This window comes from Cynoglossus semilaevis, chromosome 17 (genome assembly GCF_000523025.1).
Source record: "Cynoglossus semilaevis isolate Cse_v1.0 chromosome 17, Cse_v1.0, whole genome shotgun sequence".
Lineage (NCBI taxonomy): Eukaryota > Metazoa > Chordata > Actinopteri > Pleuronectiformes > Cynoglossidae > Cynoglossus > Cynoglossus semilaevis.
The window spans coordinates 5,801,340-5,819,027 of record NC_024323.1 but is presented as its reverse complement, the minus strand read 5'-3'; the positions used below and the strand labels follow the sequence as shown (position 1 = coordinate 5,819,027).

Genomic DNA, 17,688 nt, shown 5'->3' with positions numbered 1-17,688 from the left:
AACATGTGACTTTGGATTTAAAATCTCATCTGACTTTATACCTGCAGTGATATGTTTGCTTTAACTGTTGGTACTAAAATCTCTACCACATACAGATGTTTGGGATTGCATTTCCACATCTTTCCTTCACAATCCATCAAATAGCCCAGAACCAGCAACTTGAAAAGAAACTCATGGAGGCCTTTCTGAACCTTTTTCAAAAACAAGAAGAGGAAAGTGTATTTCAAAATAGGATGTTAAGAAATTATCTAACAAGATTTACTGTATGTGTTATGTTAATGTTAATACTGAATCCATAGCTACCGATGAAGTGACATCAAAATGGAAGATCGTGAGTTCTTTACTCTTTGTGGTTTCCAAAAGAGACTGAAGAATATCATTTTCATCAACCTTGGGTTCAATCAGGCGAATGCATTTCAACAGAGAAGGTTTTTTGGTTGATTCCTTCAGTTTTGAATACAGTCTCTTGATGTAAAGTGATTTACCTGGATTTTTTTTAAACAAAAGCAGTCATGATGGCAATTAACAGTCAGGACATAGACCGGATAATTGATTTCATCAAATCAATTTAAACAAGTTTGAAAAAATACATACCAACACCTGCCCTTTTGGAAGAGATGATACCAACACGAAGGCGGTCTTTGAACGCAGCAGCAGCACTACATATATGCGCTGGGACGGTGTAGTGCTTACAGAGGTATTTCTGGATTCTTTCCATTGGCTCCTGCGGAACCATGTGCAATCTGTACTGGCTGAATACTGATGGCAGGTAGGCATGTTCTCTTTCTGAGCTGCAGATGATCACTAATCTGTAGTCGGGTCTGCTCTGCAATTTAATTCTCTGGAAGAAGGTTTCAAGCTTATAGCTCACATCATAGGAGAGTAGCTCACCATACAGCAGTGTATATATTTTCTCTCCTTTGTAACCTGGACAGAGACAACGCCTGAGAAAGAGCTCCACCTGCTCATATGATGTTGAGGAGTTGCAAAGAAGTACCTCATCGTAGGTGGGAAGTGATTCCTCGTTGCTACTCATGTAAATGGAGATGCAAGATGTTAGGACTTCATCTTGCGGACAAATTATGAGGTTAGGATTTCCTGTCACCAAGCGTTTAGGTAGCTGCCTCTGAGTGAAGTTTCTTCTGAATCCTTCAGAACTGTCTTCTTTACTGTCTTTCATTTCTCTGCTAGCTAGTAACTCCAATAGTTGTCCAAGAGTTCTCATGTCAAGAATTTGGGGAAGAAAGTTTTGCATATCTTTCCTGTAACCATTCCAAATGAGATCAAACTTTTGGGTAGTGTTTCTTCGTTCCACAATACTTTGTGCACCATCAAACAGACTGGTGAACTCTAGGTCTTCTGCATCATGACTTGGCAACACAACAAAAGTCTGAAACTCAATGTCCTCATTTTTATCTTGTGGCTCTGTGAGAATTTTATACTGGAGTGCATGCCATACTTCCCTCAGGTCTGAGACTGTGCAGTTTTGCTTGACAAAAGAGAGCATCATCAGAACCTGGTCATTCACACTTGTCAAGTTTTGCTGAGTAAGCCTGCTGCACAGGTAAATTATCTGTTCGTCTGTGTAGTAGTTTAAATAGTAAAACTGGGATCTCTGCTTGTTGACAAAAGCCATCCAGTATTCCAGGCATTTTTCCATTTTTCTACAGAGCTCAGGAAGGTGCTCCTCTATGCTGCCATCCACAATCACAGTACTGACAACACTATTCAAGTTAAACTCCATCATTATGCCAGGTTCATTGGTGCTTAAACAGCATCTGATATGAGCTTCCCAGTTTCTGAAGAGAGGATTTCCAGCAACATGAAGGGCAATAAATGCCTCAGCCAATCTCTGAACATTGGCAAAAACCTAAAAGAAGAAAACTTAACTGTGATACAGTGAAAACTTGTAATAATTGAGTAACAATTTATTTCTTCATGGCAATGAAGTATAAGGACTTTGGCTTTGGTTTACCTCTGCAAAGTGATCAACTTCATGCTGCCCATGTTCCCCTTTCCCAGACATCAGCATCAGTTTATTCTGCAGCTCCCGCAGGTCCTCCAGGGAATACCAGCGGGTCTGCGTACCTTCATCATCCTTCTCAGAAATTTGCAGCCTCACAACAGTATCAAGTCTCAACTATGAGGAAAACGTAAAAACACTTATTTATGGACAATCTGCTCCTACTGGACAAAAGAAGTGGACTTAACTTTATTTGTGTCATTTACCATTTTTACATCATGGGCACTGATCACATAGATGCCCTTGTTGTTTATAGCTGTAGCTAATGAAAGAGATGAGAGCTCCACTGACCCATGGCTGTCCTTTACAGTCCTTAACCATTCCAAATGACGAGCACTGTCCTTCTGCAAGGGAAAATACGAGTCTTGAACTTGCTTATCATCATTAGGCACAAATAATTAAGATTAGAATTAACTAAATAAACTGCAGAACACACCATTATACTGCCTTATTCACAAGGATTTTAAATTTTAAAAAAAGGATTCAACCAGGCTTTGTGGCAGAAACATTGTGTCTTTTTGGTAAAGTACATAAAACCACTGAACTATAAAATGCCCAGGACAGATTTCTAGCTTTCCAACTAACACTAAAATAAAAACAAGCACCTGGGTCTGCTAAAGACTTTTTAACAAGTTACTAATAAGCACCTTTGCACAGAGATTAATAATCTGCCAATATTACAGCGCAAAAAGTAGTGTGTTATAAACCTGAAGTACTATTTTTTAAATGCCTGTTGTATTTAACCACCTGAAAGACTGCATAGCTTGTTACTCTTCTTCATTTACTGGTAAACGGCGATGTGTGAGTAGGAGTGCTAAGAGTGCTCTACTGGAGCATGCAGCAACTACTTTGAGCAGACTGCAACTTTAATCACATGAATTTGAACTTTGCAGCCCAATTTAAAAAAAAAACTTGCATGCATTCTAATTATTTTTGTGTGTGAGTGTTGTGATAAGTATATCACAGATATTTTCTGGATAATCCGGTAGATCAGGGTGCCTAGACTTTTTTGGCTTGGTAACTAAATTGATCTACTGATATATTTACTAATATTAACTGACCATACCTATACACATTACATGTATGGGTACTGATTAATTGCATGTAGCTCTATGGTAGATCATGAATACATTTGTATAGTATCTGGTTACTATACGCTGTAGAATTGTACCGTACTTATTTTTTTTATTTTAATTGCTCATGATCTAGTGCAGAGGTGGCCAAACTGTTAGACAAAAGGCCTGAAGCCACAGCGGCTTCAGGTTTTTGTTCCAACCAAGCAGTAGCACACCTGAGTTGACAGGTTTAATCAACTGGTCTCAGTCTTCAGACAACTGATTGGTCAAACTATGTGCTCTTGGTTGGTTGGAACAAAAACCTGCAGCCACAAGGCCCTTTGATGAATAGTATGGACATACATGTGTGGTGCTTATTCATTTGAAGCTATTACTGTATACAGGCAACCTAGATTTAGAGCTAATGAGGAGTCCTCTTACCAGTTTTTTCGGTAGGTTACTGTCATTTTCCAGAGCTTTCCAGAGCTTCTGCACTACCTCTTTGAAGATTGTAAAACCAGAATCTGATTTCAGCTCATAAAGCATTGAAGAGTAGCCAAGGACAGCATCGTGGAAACATGCAACACGAGCCACATCCATGTCATTCTCTCCCGCAGAGATGGATGCCAAATCCACAAATACCTTCAACTCACTGATGTCTAAAACAAAAAGGGATATAATGAAACTTCAATAATGCCAAAGCTTTTGGGTAGAACTGGGCATTATAAAAATCAATTCCCAAAAGGTGTAAAAAAAAAAGATATAATTTTATATATACATATATGTTAAAATACACATCATATATTCATATATCCATATGAAATAAAGGTACATTTATATATCAAGATTTAGATCTAAACGAACACACATTTTATACACACACACATAATTATAATGTTGATACGTTCTGTATTTCAGCTGGATTCATCCAGTATTTTTACTGTAAATATTACTATCATTACCTTTGAAAATGCATTGCTCACTGGCTTCGATTACACGTACAACCCATGTGTTGTACTGAGTATATTTTTTTGTTGAGAACAAAAACACAAAAACATGTTGACACGCTTCCTTGACCCATTTTATAAAGTGTCCACTGGCTGTCAGTTCCTGCAGACAAAGTCTGCGTGGCTCAGTGATGTCCACCAGAACTTTTTTCGCCTGCATCAAGTCATTGTCTATGCGATTGAGTTGCTCAGTTTCAAAGTCAGCATGACTCTAATAGAAGAAAAAGCAAAGGTCATTAGTGTATGTGTTTTGTGTTTATGTCATTAGTGTATGTACCAGATGCTTTATAAGTGTTAACATTAACCACACCTGAAAAACATTAACACTAAATGTTTGGGGTGGGAGCAGGATTTCCAGGCCTTAAAATCTTTATAAAAAATGCTTTTAACTGTTTAGGAACTTCAGATGCTGAGACAGTTTTGTCAGTACAATTTCAGTGCAACAGTGCTGTGTAAAAGCTCTCTGCTTCTGCCGCACAACCAGGTCAATTATATTTATGTGCACCGAATGACTCAAGACCATTGTAGCCCTATATTTATGTTACAGAAATGCTGTACAGGTATATTTTCACTTACTATTCTTGTTAGAGTTTCAAGAACCCTAAAGTCCCCTTGAAGACAGAGCGTCTCTTTGACTTTTATGATAATCTGTGCTGAAGCGCCAGCTAGATGGAGCTCATGATACTGTTCAATCTGGTGAATCCTGTTGTGGATCCACTGTTTTTCAGCAGATTTATAAAGTCTGCACATGATGTCCAGCTCCTGTGCAAGCTTTTCATACTGGCCTTTGAAGACTCCCAAGAGCTCGTTGACTTCCTGGAGTATTATACTGCCATCCTTTAGGCGAGTGTAAATGTCCTTGTAATCTGCGTAGCAAGGTTTAAAAATTTCATCGTGTATTATATTTGGTGATGCCACGACTTCTGGTCTCTCCTGTGTATATGAATCATCGTCTTCATCTCCAAGGTTTTTAGTGACCCAGCGTCTGGCTTGTTTCTCCCAATACACAGTAAAAATATAACTGTCGCTGACGATGAGCAGGGCCTCCGCCATTTTCCTGATGTATTCATCCAGGCTGAAGTAGGTGACAACACCAGCCATGTCTGAGGTGAGTTGTTCAAATTGGTGAACCTCCATGAAATCGTTCAGGGGCATAGACTCAACATTTACAGACTGTTTGTTTTCCATGCAGGCAACATCAACTGAAATGACAGGAAATGACCAGTTGTGAGACTTTGTTTACGTTTGTATCTGAAAAAAATCTTAACATTCTCTTTTTTCACAGCACCTGTCATAAATTCGTCAAGTTTCTGGGACATTGTCAAAAAAACCTCCAACAGCCTCTTCTCGTGATAAACAGCCATCACTTCATCCTCTCTGCACTGCAGCAACCTGCTCATTTTAGCATTATCTTTGTACTGGTCATTCTCTGAGAGTCCATCTGTTGACATTGAATTAAGAGGTAAAGGAAAATGTGAATATCTCAATACATTTGATATCTTAAGGCCAGGAATCCTTTTATACAGATGAAGGTTACCAATTTTCATCAGATCCAGGAAAGCTTGTTTTCTCTGCCGGATGACATTGAGAAGACTGATTTTAATGTCTCCACTGACCAGCTGATGTTTGATGTTACTCAGGGATGATATGGCAATGGCAAGTCTTTCCTTGGCTTCCTCAGAAAGCTTCTCAAACAGCTTTTCTCCTGCACCTACAATGGGCAGATGGGCAGAGTTCGTGAGAATAGCTAAACTGTTGCTTCTATAAATTTTAGAAAAAACAGGATTAAAATATTCTACTCTATATTTCATGTTTGACACCCATACCAAAACTACTTCTGATAACATACCGATCCAACAGTTTTATTAACAACTGAAGTGCATGTATCACATGCACTTTGTATGGACACATTTAAAAAGTTTAAAATGTACCACCAATATCCTAAATTCTGAAAGAAACAAATAAACGGCATACATAGTCCTAAAGTTGTATGACAATGCTGCAGGTTTTTGCTACAGGTGTGGACAATACTGCAGTAACTAAATTCACAAATTACAATACAGAGTTTATCAATTTTAATTTAAATGTATTTGCAAGAATTACCTTTGATCATCATTCATTTAATAATCATTTATTTAATAAAGTAACCTTTTGTGATACCCACCTGTGTCCATGTGAGCCATGGAAACATGCTAGCTGTACACTCTTAGCGGGGACATTTCTTCTCTGTACCCCATCTGTAAAGCATCTCATTTTGGCATAAGAGGCTAATCTGCTCCGACATGTCCTCCCTGTTTTTACTGCGGCGGAGCCACCCACATGGTAGTCCCTGGGAGTTTTGTTGCACACAACTAAGTACTGTAGTATTCTGTGCAAAGTGCCACTCAAATCAGGTATATGGTGCAATACATACAGTACTTCACCTCCAAGACATGTTGTAACCCCCTCGGAGCCCTGCACTGGATCTAAATGGAGGTCACCTTAGTTAACCACACGTAGTGCAAAGTTAAGTTTAACTCCTCTAATAGGGCCAATCAAAATTAGCCAGCGTCCAGCCAATACTAGTCCTGACAATAGAATCGAACAATTCTCTAATAAATACCCAAAGCCATCAAAATTTTCTATCTCTAGAATCAATCATTATTTTGTACTTTGTACTCATTATTTAACTCACCATATATTTTGAATATTTCTCTGGCAGCTGTCCAGGAGAGAAAGTGCTGGAGAACGACCTCTTCATCTTCCTCATAGTGTCCTTGGCAGTCCTGTGGCCAGGACTTTTCAATAATGGCTGAGATGAGTTTCCCAAACTTCCAGTTTATCTCCATTCTTTCGAACAGTCTGCCCTCTGTCTTGGTCTGCATTAAAGGTAAAACTGCTGTTAAAGTGGAGTTTTGAAATGTATTCAGTTATACATAATTGTACAAAAATTGTATATAAAAATGTTTTATATAAAAGCCAAAAAGAGCATTGAACAAAGATATCTTATTGTTGTTGCAATTTCCACACAGCACAGTGAAGATGTTCATTGAAGAATGCATACCTTCCTTTGATTTTCAAAAAAAAATGCTTGAAAATATTATATTTGGAGGGTTAACTTATGGTATGTTTGTAAATTAAAAACAACAAAACAACAACAATAATAGTGTTCCTCTCTCGGCATTAAAGCCAAATGGGTTCAATTTCAGGGCAACTATTTGTGAACTTTATGTTTTTGTCAGAGATTTATTTGATGATAAAAGAAAATAGAAATGTATTTTCAGAAAAAAAAAACATTTTTAATACAATGCTTTGGTTCAGGAAAAAATAAATCCTAAAATTGCACATATATTTTATCAAGGAGTTTGAGGTTGTTATACCTGACACAAACATGTAACAGCATCAAGAGCGCACCGCTCTATACTTTCAGACACAAGTGGATGGGAAACACTGAGTTCTTCAATCTTGGTGCAGTAGAATTGAATTTGATCCAAAGCTGATTCCTAAAACAACAAAAACAACCAACAAGATTTTATCTGTTAATATAGCAGCAATATCGTGTTGACTCTTCAGTGCCTGAAGAAGTGCATCCTTTGCATTAACATTTCTCCACCTCTGCCACTCAGTTCACCACTTGATCCATCCTAGCCTGTGTTCTTAAGTTTTGCCCCGATCTCATTCAGTTTCTGAAAACTTTCTTTGTATCTCCTTTGATTGTTCCACGAAATCCACTCAGTTCTTTTCTCAAGTCCAAGTGTCCTGCTTTTATGTCACCTCGGATAGCATCTACACTAGCTTGTGGGACTTCCATCGTAGTATCCATGTTAGCGTCACCTGTATCAATGTCCTGTCACCATACCGTCATTTTTCTCACTATTTGGACTTGTTGGGGTTTTAAATGTATTAATTGAAAATTCTTCATAAGAGATTCACAGATGTAAAGCCTTTAATTATGTTAGTGCAGGGGAAATGTCAGACTGTTCTGGGAGCTCTCGAACTACATAACGAATTAGATCGCCGCCATACCTGGAAGTCGTCTGACCTGCATTTTAAAATTAATTTAATTTATTTTATGCATAGTTTATTGATGTGTTGACTAATGTGACAACAACATCAGTTTAAAGATTGTCCTTTCTCCATAAATATTTGTTTCTTTTTGATGAAACTTAGCTGTGACAACAAATAATCCAGTTAAGATATAGGCAATTGTGACTGTTTTTTAAGAAACCAAGACATTCCATTGTCTTCTGTGTCGTACCTTCTTCATTTAGCTGTGAGAATCTCACTCTACATAAGTTGTATAAATATTAACTACATAAAAAAACAGCCAACATTTCATACCTTTTTGTATTTTCCCTCAAAGTCCATTGTGAACTTGAGTCTCCACTCTGTTGTTATGTCTTCATTGTAGAAACGGATAGAGAGTATGTTGTTCCACAACTGAGGAACACAAACAAAAATTAAAGGTTCAACAGCTCTTATGGAAATGTTGTTTGTAAAAAAAAAATAACAAAGCGTCTCACTTCAATCTCATCTTTGTTGTAAGCTGTGGAGAACATTGATTTTGAGATCAACTGTTTGTTGAAGGAACGGTTGATCCAGTCTCTCATGATTCCCATGGCTTCAGTGATCGCGTGCTTGATAAATGTATCCTCTTCATTCTCTTCCTGAGCCTCCTAGATAACAAAAGTTAGTTACCAAGGACACAGAGACAGAAAACTACGACGCAGTATCCAACTTACGTCAATTACCTGTTTTACATTACACTGAACAAAGTCAGAGATTGATGCAACCATGTTCATGCAGGCTACAGGGATACCTGCAGCAAAGTTCTGGCTGTAGTTTTTGACCTCTTTGCAGATCTTCTCTAGAAGTTTCACTGCAGCTGTCAGACACTCTCTCCTGTAGGCATCGGTGAACAAACTGAAATAAAGACAAATAAAAAGGGAGATTAAAAAAAGACGGGGTTATGTATATAATATTTGATTCTCTTTAATGTCTTGCAGACACACAAAACATTTAAGAGCATATCACCTGTATTTTGACTCAATAAGTCTGCTTTGTACATGGGAGAGAATATCTGATACAGCCTATAAAGCAAATTGAGAGGCATTAAATCATATAATGACATTTTAGGAGTCAAATCTCACTCTCTTCAACAGTTTTCTTATTACCTGAAAGTTGGTGTAGTAAATATCCTGAGGCATCTTGAAAGTGAAAATATTCAGGACATCCAAAAGCTCAACATTGATATTGTCAAGAAACTCCTTCAAGTCATCCACCAAGAACAGGTACAGACAAGATCTCACAAGGAGCACATCCACCTCCATCAAGTAACTGTAGCTGTTCAGTATATTCATCAGAGCTCTGAAAAAAAGAAAAAATTCACAGCTACAAAAAAACTTTTTTTTAGATGGACCCTGAGTCTGGTCAAGAAAATTATCACTCACTTTCTCTCTTGACTGTATAAAGTCGGTGAGTGGCCCATTTCCAAGCCTTGTAAACCTGCCCATGTCAGCCCGTATTTAGCACTGCCAGACGACGGTGTTTGAAAGGGCTTGGTGTTACCTCTAAGGAGATGAAGGAGTGGGAGCACCAGAATCCACCGGGGCGTCCCCATTTTTTTCACAGAGTTAATCACGTCCAGCAAATTTTTTGGCAGACTATGACAAAAGGAATATTGTATTTAGGATTTTATTTTGGCTTAAAATACCATAATGTTTATAGTGAAATTAACATAATTCACTGAATCACTGTTAAAAACAGACTCTTACTCTTTGAAAACTGAGACATCCTTAGAAAAGTCCGCCCAATACTGCTGGAAATCTTTGCCTAATTTAGGCAGATGTAGTGTGTTGCAGAGTTGATTAAGCTCTTCATTACTTTGCCAAATTCCATACTCTTTACAAACACTAAGCATGATCACAGCTGCCTTCAGGGGATCCTGTATGTAACACATCTGCCCATTTCCATCCTTCAGCAACTGAGGTATCAGTTTTCTTAGCATGAAATTCTTCAGCAACTCTTTCACCTAAAGAAATTGAGAAACCAGGGTAAAATGCAATCACCCTAATGGACTGTTTCAGGCAGGTGTGAACAGTAACTGTAGGTCCCTTTCTGCTGGCCTTTTTGTTTTATAATGCATTTTAAAACAAATGAAGTAAAAAGGCCATACTCTTGCTGTTTTCTGATCATTTTGAGCTAATACATTTTAATTTGTTTAATAGCACTGTCAGTTGTAAGAGGTAATGCTGCTCCAACATTTCTATAAAAAACAATTATTCAGCAAAAACCAAGCCTTCTGCATTTTAATGTTGTTCAGAATGTGCATCTGGCATTTTTTTACATTTGTTTCAAATACTTGAAAACAAAAATACTGCAAAAAAGAGGGTGTGAACCCCCTTTTTTGCAGTATTTTTGTTTGCTAAGTAAAAGGCATACTTAGGCTGAAAATTTCGTATTCCACTTACCTCGTCCTTTCCATAGTTCAACGAGTCCCATTTCTTATGTGTCTCCTCATAAACAAAAGGCTCTGAAAACACTTTAAAAAACTGCCTTAGTTGGACGACAAAGCTTCTCAGGTTGGTTTCACTCCAGCTCCTTAGGAGATCAAATATTGTGTCCAGCATTATATTGCCAGCAATCGTTCGGCCTTTAATCAAATCCTTTCTCTGGTCTGGCCTAAAGGTGTTCATTATACGCTTTAGCATCCCCTTTGACGGCGCTGCACAGATGATGTCGTCATATTGATGCCAGTCCCCTTAAACCAAAATGAAAATACAGACATTTATTGACTTTAAATGGTGGCTTTAGGTTGTATATTTCTAAATAAACCAATTATAACAGCAATAGCACCAAATATTGAGAGGTGTGGCCTGATGTGGCAATCAGAACATATTTATGTACACTCATATAAATTTTATATACCGTATATACACTGAAAAAAATTCCACTGCCGTGTTTACCTTCTTGTTTAAGTAGGTTGGAATTTACAAACAAACATCTGTTGGTCATCTTGTCATTATCAGTCTTGTATATGAACTCAAACTCATAATCCTTTTTTTTATGCCTCCAAACAACATATTTATATGGGATTGACTTAGATAAAACAGCTGCTCTGCTTTCCAACAGTGTGCCTTCTACAAGAAAACCATGATCTCCGAGGTCCCTGTAGCAGGAGAAAAGGGAGACCAATGTGAAGGGTGACTGAAAGTTGATGCAGGTGGACTACATCATAATCTTCTGTCTATGCATTACATACTTGGTCACGGACAGTTCAGTTGCATTTTCTTTCCAAGTTCCAATGGGAGGCCCAGCTCTGATGAAGATTGTATCTTCTTCTGGATTGAACTTGAAATCCTTTGAGAGAATGCCATGAAAGTAAATTGTGACTCTGTCATTTGCAGCAATGTTCCTTGTAGTCGGCCTACGAAGCAAAATCAATTCAAAAAGTCATTACAATGTACAGTATGTGAAAGAGTAAAATTCATAGGTTAGGGGGATGTAATTATTTACAATTTTGTTTAGACTTTTGTTAATTGACAAAAGGAAACTATAGCATTTGGACAAAAATATTTATTAAAAATATTAAATATTTTCAGTACTACATACTCATTGCAAATTAAACATACTGACTTAGACTGTCTTAATATTTTGCTTTGTCTCTTTGAGGGGGACACAATGTTGTATGTAATGCATTTGGAGTAACATTTCTAGAGGCAAAAGTGATGTATTGCAAAGTTCCTGTTACATGGTTATAAAGACTGTTGGCATCATTGTCTATTTTACTGTAGAAATTGTGGATTATTTGCAAATTGTGATTCTATCGGTTTCTCTCTGTTTTTTTTCAAATGACCACAAACTAGGCCACCTTGAAGTTGGTCAAAATATATACACATATAGCCCACAGACCGCTATTACCTTGTAGGTAGTTCATCTCTGCTGCTGGATTCTGTGTTTCCCACATTTGGTGTCTCATCACTTCCTGATGTTTGACTTGGGTCCTGTGCTGGTGCTGTAGCCGGATCAGGATCCACGCTTGAGCCTGTGTTGACCGGCTGCACAAAAACAGTTTAATGTAGATAAGTGGGAACTTAATACCTAGATATACATAACTTATTTACAGACAAAAACCATTTAAAAATAACAGATTTAAAATTTAAAAATTTAAACATAACAGATCTTAATGTCAATGTTTGGCAGCTGCAAAGAAGACACACAGTGACTTGAGGGCAAAGTTGTTTGGATTACAGTCAAACAAATGAGGACAGACAGACAAATAGCCCAAAAATAAACATTTGTTGTTATTGCCTTGAATCAATGCAATAATTTATTTTAATGAATATTTATCCCACCATTCAAATTTAAATAACAAACATATAAACATACACAAATCTTACTAAGCGTTACCTTTGATGATGTTTGATTCTTTGAAACATGTTCAACAGCTTGTTTCTGTCTCTGATCCTTGTCACCTCCTGTGATTTTAGTCTCTGATTTTTCCTTTTCACTTTCTGTTTTTGATCCCTTCTCACTATCTGTGGTTTGTGATGATGTCAAGTTCTTCCCACCTTCAGGCTTCACATTTTGATTTCCAAAAACCATCTTTGAACCAGGTTCCACAGTTTGCGTCTCTCCCTGAGCCTTCTGACCCTGACCCTTCTGACCCTTTTCTTTGCCTTTGGTTTGTTTGTTTTGTGTCATCTTTGCCTCTTCATTTGCATTTTGGTCCCTTGTGACGACCGTCTCTCTCTCAGAATTTTCCCTTTGGGTCTTAGGATCTCTTATCGTCCCTTTGCTTAAATCTGACTGAGGAGGCATCTGCTTGTCCTCAGACTTGTCCCCTGCCCTCTCAGTGTTTGCTGAAGCTTTCTCAGGTGAAGTATTAGCTGTGATTTTAGTCTCTGAATTTTCCTTTTCACTTTCTGTTTTTGATCCCTTATCACCATCTGTAATCTTTGATGAAGTCACGTTCTTCCCACCTCCAGGCTTCACATTTTGATTTCCAAAAACCATCTTTGAACCAGGTTCCACAGTTTCTGTCCGTTTCTGACCCGATTCTTTGCCTTTGGCTTGTTTATTTTGTGTCACTTTCGTCTCTACATTGGCGTTCTGGTCCAGTGTAGACTCTTCTTCTGTGTTGACCATCTTTTGCCTGTCAGCCTTATGAACTTTAGAGTCCCTTTTTGTCCCTTTGCCTGTATCTGGCTGAGGAAGCACTTTCTTGTCATCAGACATCCCCGGTGGAGTTCCTGCATCGGCTGAAGCTTTCTCATGTGTTGAGTCAGCTGGGCTGTTGGACTTTGATTTGTTTGTTTCTCCGTTTGCGTCTGTTCCCTCGTCAACCTCTGTGGTTGCAGTCACATTCTTCCCACACTCAGGTTCCAACTTTGGACTACAAAAGTCCATCTTTAAATCAGTCTGCTTTTGAACATTTTCTTCGCCTCTTGTTTGTTCCTTTTGTATTATTTTTGTCATTGCATTTTCCTTATATATTTCTTTATTTTCAATGCTTGTGTCTTTAGTCTGTTTGCCTCTATCTGACTGAGGAGGGATCACCTTGTTCTGTGATATAGACTGTTGAGTCAAGGTGCCAGTTAATACTGCCTGGACAGTTAGGTCATCAGTTGACCGCTGTGCACTGCTGTCATCAGAGTTTCTGGGAGCTTCTTCTACCTGTGCTACTGTCACAGCAGTCATTTTGCTTTGAATGAGTTGTGTGTCTTGTGACACAGGAGCAGGACCATTGTCTGTTAAGGATCTTGGCTGGCTAGTCAAAGAGAAGCCATCTTGGGGCAAGTCCAAGGTGTCATCAGTTACACTGTTTGAAGTTTCACTGTAAAAGGAGTCCCTTTTACCCCGCAGCCTTTTTTCCAGATCTTCCTCCATGGATAAAAATGACACCTCTGGCATGCTATGGACGTGATCTGACAATTTGTTGTCATCTTTCTTCTTTCTCTTCTTCTTTTTCCTTCTCTAAACAAACAAAATGTGGAGAAATATGTTCAAAATCCAAAAATGGTTTGGTCATTCTTAAAACATTAAAATAATTTTTACTACTTTGGAAATACCTTTTTGAAAATGGACTATAATTTACCTAAACTTAATTGTGATCTGTCTGATCTTTGCTAAGCATGCTTGTTAAAAAAAACATTTAATAAAAATGTAATAAAAAACAAAAATCAGAAACTTGAACAAAAAGGTGAATGTAAAAGATAGATGCATCTGTTTTTTTATCATCTGTAAAATTTTGAAGGACTTGTTGGTAACTGCATTGCTGCACTAACCCTTTTGTTTTGGATGCTATCAGGCTCTTCCCTCAGGTATTCTATTGGCCTGCTGTCTTCCTTGTCATCCTCAGTTTGGGTACTGTTCTGTTCCTCTGACTTTTCACTTTTCACATATGCCTCTAGGGGTTTGGGCTGAGTGTCTGCACCTGTAGTCAAAATAAGATCAAGGTCAAGGATGGGGGATTGTCAAACTCAAATTCACAGCGGGCCAAAATTAAAAACTGGCAAGTCGTGGGCCAAATTTAATATTTATTGAAAAATGTATAGCAATTGTGAATGTTTTCCCTTCTTTCCATATATGTAATATAGTATAATTCTTTCATATGGAAACAAACTTTAGTTTTGTATAAACATTAAAACTGGAACAACCAAAGGTAAATGTTATAAACACATGAGAAATTAAATTTGAAATAAAACACACATCAGTGGTATTTATTTCTTATGTCTTTTTATCTGTAGCTTCTTGAGCTTCTATTTAATGTAAATATTTTTTTCACAGGTCATTAAAAAAAGGTATGTTCTATAACAGCACATACACCACTAATAGTACAAATCCTGCTTTTGATCATTTGATATGATCTCGTGGGCCAAATATATAGTTATACTGCGGGCCTGAGTTTGACACATGTGGCTTAGGTCATTTTTATGTGTATTTTTTTATGTGTATGTTGTTTATCTATAAACACTGCAGCATCATAGCAAAAATGATGTGACATGTTGTTTATCTATCAACACTGCAGCATCATAGCAAAAATGATGTAAAAATGTATTAATATTACATATATCCTCATTCACATGACAGTATACAAAATAAATAACAATTAAAGTGCATAACTACATTTTTCTTTTCTTCTTTGTAACCTCTCATTTGCCAAGAAAAATTGGACAAATGTCTTTTGTTTATTTATGAAATTAGCTTTAGTAAACGTCTTACTTGGTGTGGTTTGCAGCCTCTCCCCACACTGGCAGCAGAACTTTGCAGTCTTCTCCACAGCACAATGGCCACAATTGAAGCACTTCATGTTTTAAGTTTAGGTTTCTCTGCACTGGAGCACAGGTTTAATAGTAACTTAACTCTATGGCAAGCGGTAATACTTTCACTTTCTTTTCTTTCATGAGACAAGCCTCCTTCCAGCATTTTCCCTTTACCACACCCACACAATAAACTGTCCAGTGAACATTTCAATGCCAACGCATATTGAAACGTAGAGGGGTGGATTAAAGATGTCCTAACATAGGGTACTACCCGTGTTAAACATTTTAGAGCCAAGAACATAAACATTAAACAATAACATTATCATTAAAAAAATCAACAACAACAATAAACATTGTTGAGCTTGAAAAAATAAGTACAGTTAATTATATAAGTTGTAAAGGGGGGGGTGCAATTAACACTCACGACCGACAACTCCAAAATAATTCTGTTATCCAAAACAAAAAATAATGTCCGTAATTTTGAGATTTTTTTCTGCTGTAAGGTTTTAGACGTTAGAGTGAGGACTCTTTTTCACAAAATTATCTTCGGCTCTTTGGCACAGCGAATCACGAGCTTGGTTCGCAGGTCACATGTTCACTAACTTCCTAGTTCAACACAACTGTTTGAACACCGTCTAACCATTGAAAACCATGATAAAAACAAAAAAAGGTACAAAGAACGAGTATAGTCAATTCTTTTTGATAAAATTGTTGACACCACATCATATTACTTAATACTACACTTTGAACTTGATAAAATTGTTGACACCACATTAAAGAAAAATCATATTACTTAATACTACACTTTGAACTGTCGTAATTTAGCCAATGTGATGCGCTGCGTAGTTAACATTAACACGTTCATCCTTAACAGAAACTAATTCCCCCAAACACTAACAATGATAAACAAACAGCTACCGAGACATCACAGTGAATTTAAGTTGAACGTTTATATGTTTTTTAAAACGGGAAGACTTACGAGTCAGTGTCAGACAGCAGAGATAGAAGGTCAGGTGGTTGCTCCAGGTGGCGCTGGATATTTATGTTCCTACTTGACAGTCCAGTGCGGACAGAAATGGCTCGAGTAATACAGAGTAACGTACGCCTTAGCCTCCTTGTGATGCCGCTGCCTCTACTGGACTGAAGGACGCTGCACCGGTTCACGTCCGTTTCTTGTCATTTCCGTGTTTCCTAAGGTTTCGTTTCAGGGCAAAAGGGCGTTAACTTAAATAAATTGACTTTCATTATGACTCGTACGGTTTTATTCTTTATCAGTCTGAAACAACATACAACTAAACTGAAGATACATTTAATGTCTTCAAGCTAGCTTAGTCAAATAAAAACATGTTTTTTCTTCCTTGATTTTTCCGCCTCGTCTGCCTTAAACTATATGGGCATCTTTTAAGACCAGCAGAACAATCAGCATCTTTTTACTATCTTTCGTCAGTCCATGTCCAGAATACCTCACCCGTCATTTTTCTGTCTTTTTTGTGATCCTGTCTTGTGTTTGTCAAATTGTGGGTCATGATCTGTCCATGGATTATTTGTACAATTACACTACTAACAACACCCTGCCCTGTCAGCTGTTATTGGGAAACACTGCAAATGTCTAACCTGCATTCAGTGCAGGTGTTTCACTGCTCTGTTTTTGAGTGGTCATATCGAAGAATGTTGTGGTTAACTTTTTCACCCATAGGCTACCTGTCACAGGTCAGAGTGTTGCAATAAAGCTACTGAAGTCACCAGCAAGGTAAAATATATGATGCAGTAGGCAGGTGACTCATTTCCACAGTAAACTAAAAGAAAAGTAACTGAAAGCAAATGTATTATATTGAGATGACACCCATTACACTGTGGATGTAGGGGATGGAATACAACTGCAATATATTGGCCAGACTATTATTTTTGACTCCTAAAACTAGTCTAATTTCTATTTGTGTGTGTGTGTGTGTGTGTAAATGTCTTCAAATAGTAATGGCAGGGTATTTTTTTAGCCCAGGACAGTTTTGGTAGGCTACATGTGTATCCAATGCAGCCCAGAGAAAAGGCCCCACAATGTCCTCGGCTGATGGCAGAAGTTCAGCGTGACAATGATACCACTTGCAGTCAGCCGCACCCTTCAACACTCCTGTAGCATACCTCATCTACAGGCACCAATTTTTTAATTGGGAACACACAACACACAACAAGTACCACAACTGTAACAAATGTCCGTCATGACGGCTCCTGCATGTTGCCTGTAGTGTTGTCCTGTAGATAACCAGATGAAGTAGTCACTCCATTGTCCTACCATTTGCTCTCATAAAGGGTAAAACAATTACCGTGACGCCGCAGCTGCTAGTTGACCTTCTATCCAGTTA

At 37.8% G+C, this 17,688-nt stretch overlaps 1 protein-coding gene across 1 annotated transcript in view; it reads right to left on the bottom strand.

Annotated features, from left to right (window-relative positions):
- rnf213a (ring finger protein 213a) overlaps positions 1-16,534 on the bottom strand; it is a 33,743-nt gene extending 17,209 nt beyond the window's left edge. Inside the window, 27 exon segments of the mRNA XM_008329564.3 lie at positions 42-191; positions 304-485; positions 595-1,870; positions 1,976-2,140; positions 2,230-2,367; positions 3,520-3,763; positions 4,145-4,296; positions 4,662-5,287; positions 5,374-5,526; positions 5,623-5,796; positions 6,760-6,943; positions 7,445-7,567; positions 8,406-8,504; positions 8,588-8,740; positions 8,816-8,987; positions 9,099-9,154; positions 9,239-9,431; positions 9,515-9,727; positions 9,839-10,095; positions 10,535-10,824; positions 11,030-11,232; positions 11,326-11,490; positions 11,985-12,121; positions 12,474-14,039; positions 14,351-14,499; positions 15,288-15,399; positions 16,308-16,534. Of these exon segments, the coding sequence (XP_008327786.1) occupies positions 42-191; positions 304-485; positions 595-1,870; positions 1,976-2,140; positions 2,230-2,367; positions 3,520-3,763; positions 4,145-4,296; positions 4,662-5,287; positions 5,374-5,526; positions 5,623-5,796; positions 6,760-6,943; positions 7,445-7,567; positions 8,406-8,504; positions 8,588-8,740; positions 8,816-8,987; positions 9,099-9,154; positions 9,239-9,431; positions 9,515-9,727; positions 9,839-10,095; positions 10,535-10,824; positions 11,030-11,232; positions 11,326-11,490; positions 11,985-12,121; positions 12,474-14,039; positions 14,351-14,499; positions 15,288-15,375 (7,308 nt within the window). The 5' untranslated portion in view covers positions 15,376-15,399; positions 16,308-16,534.
- Positions 16,535-17,688: the final 1,154 nt, after the last annotated feature.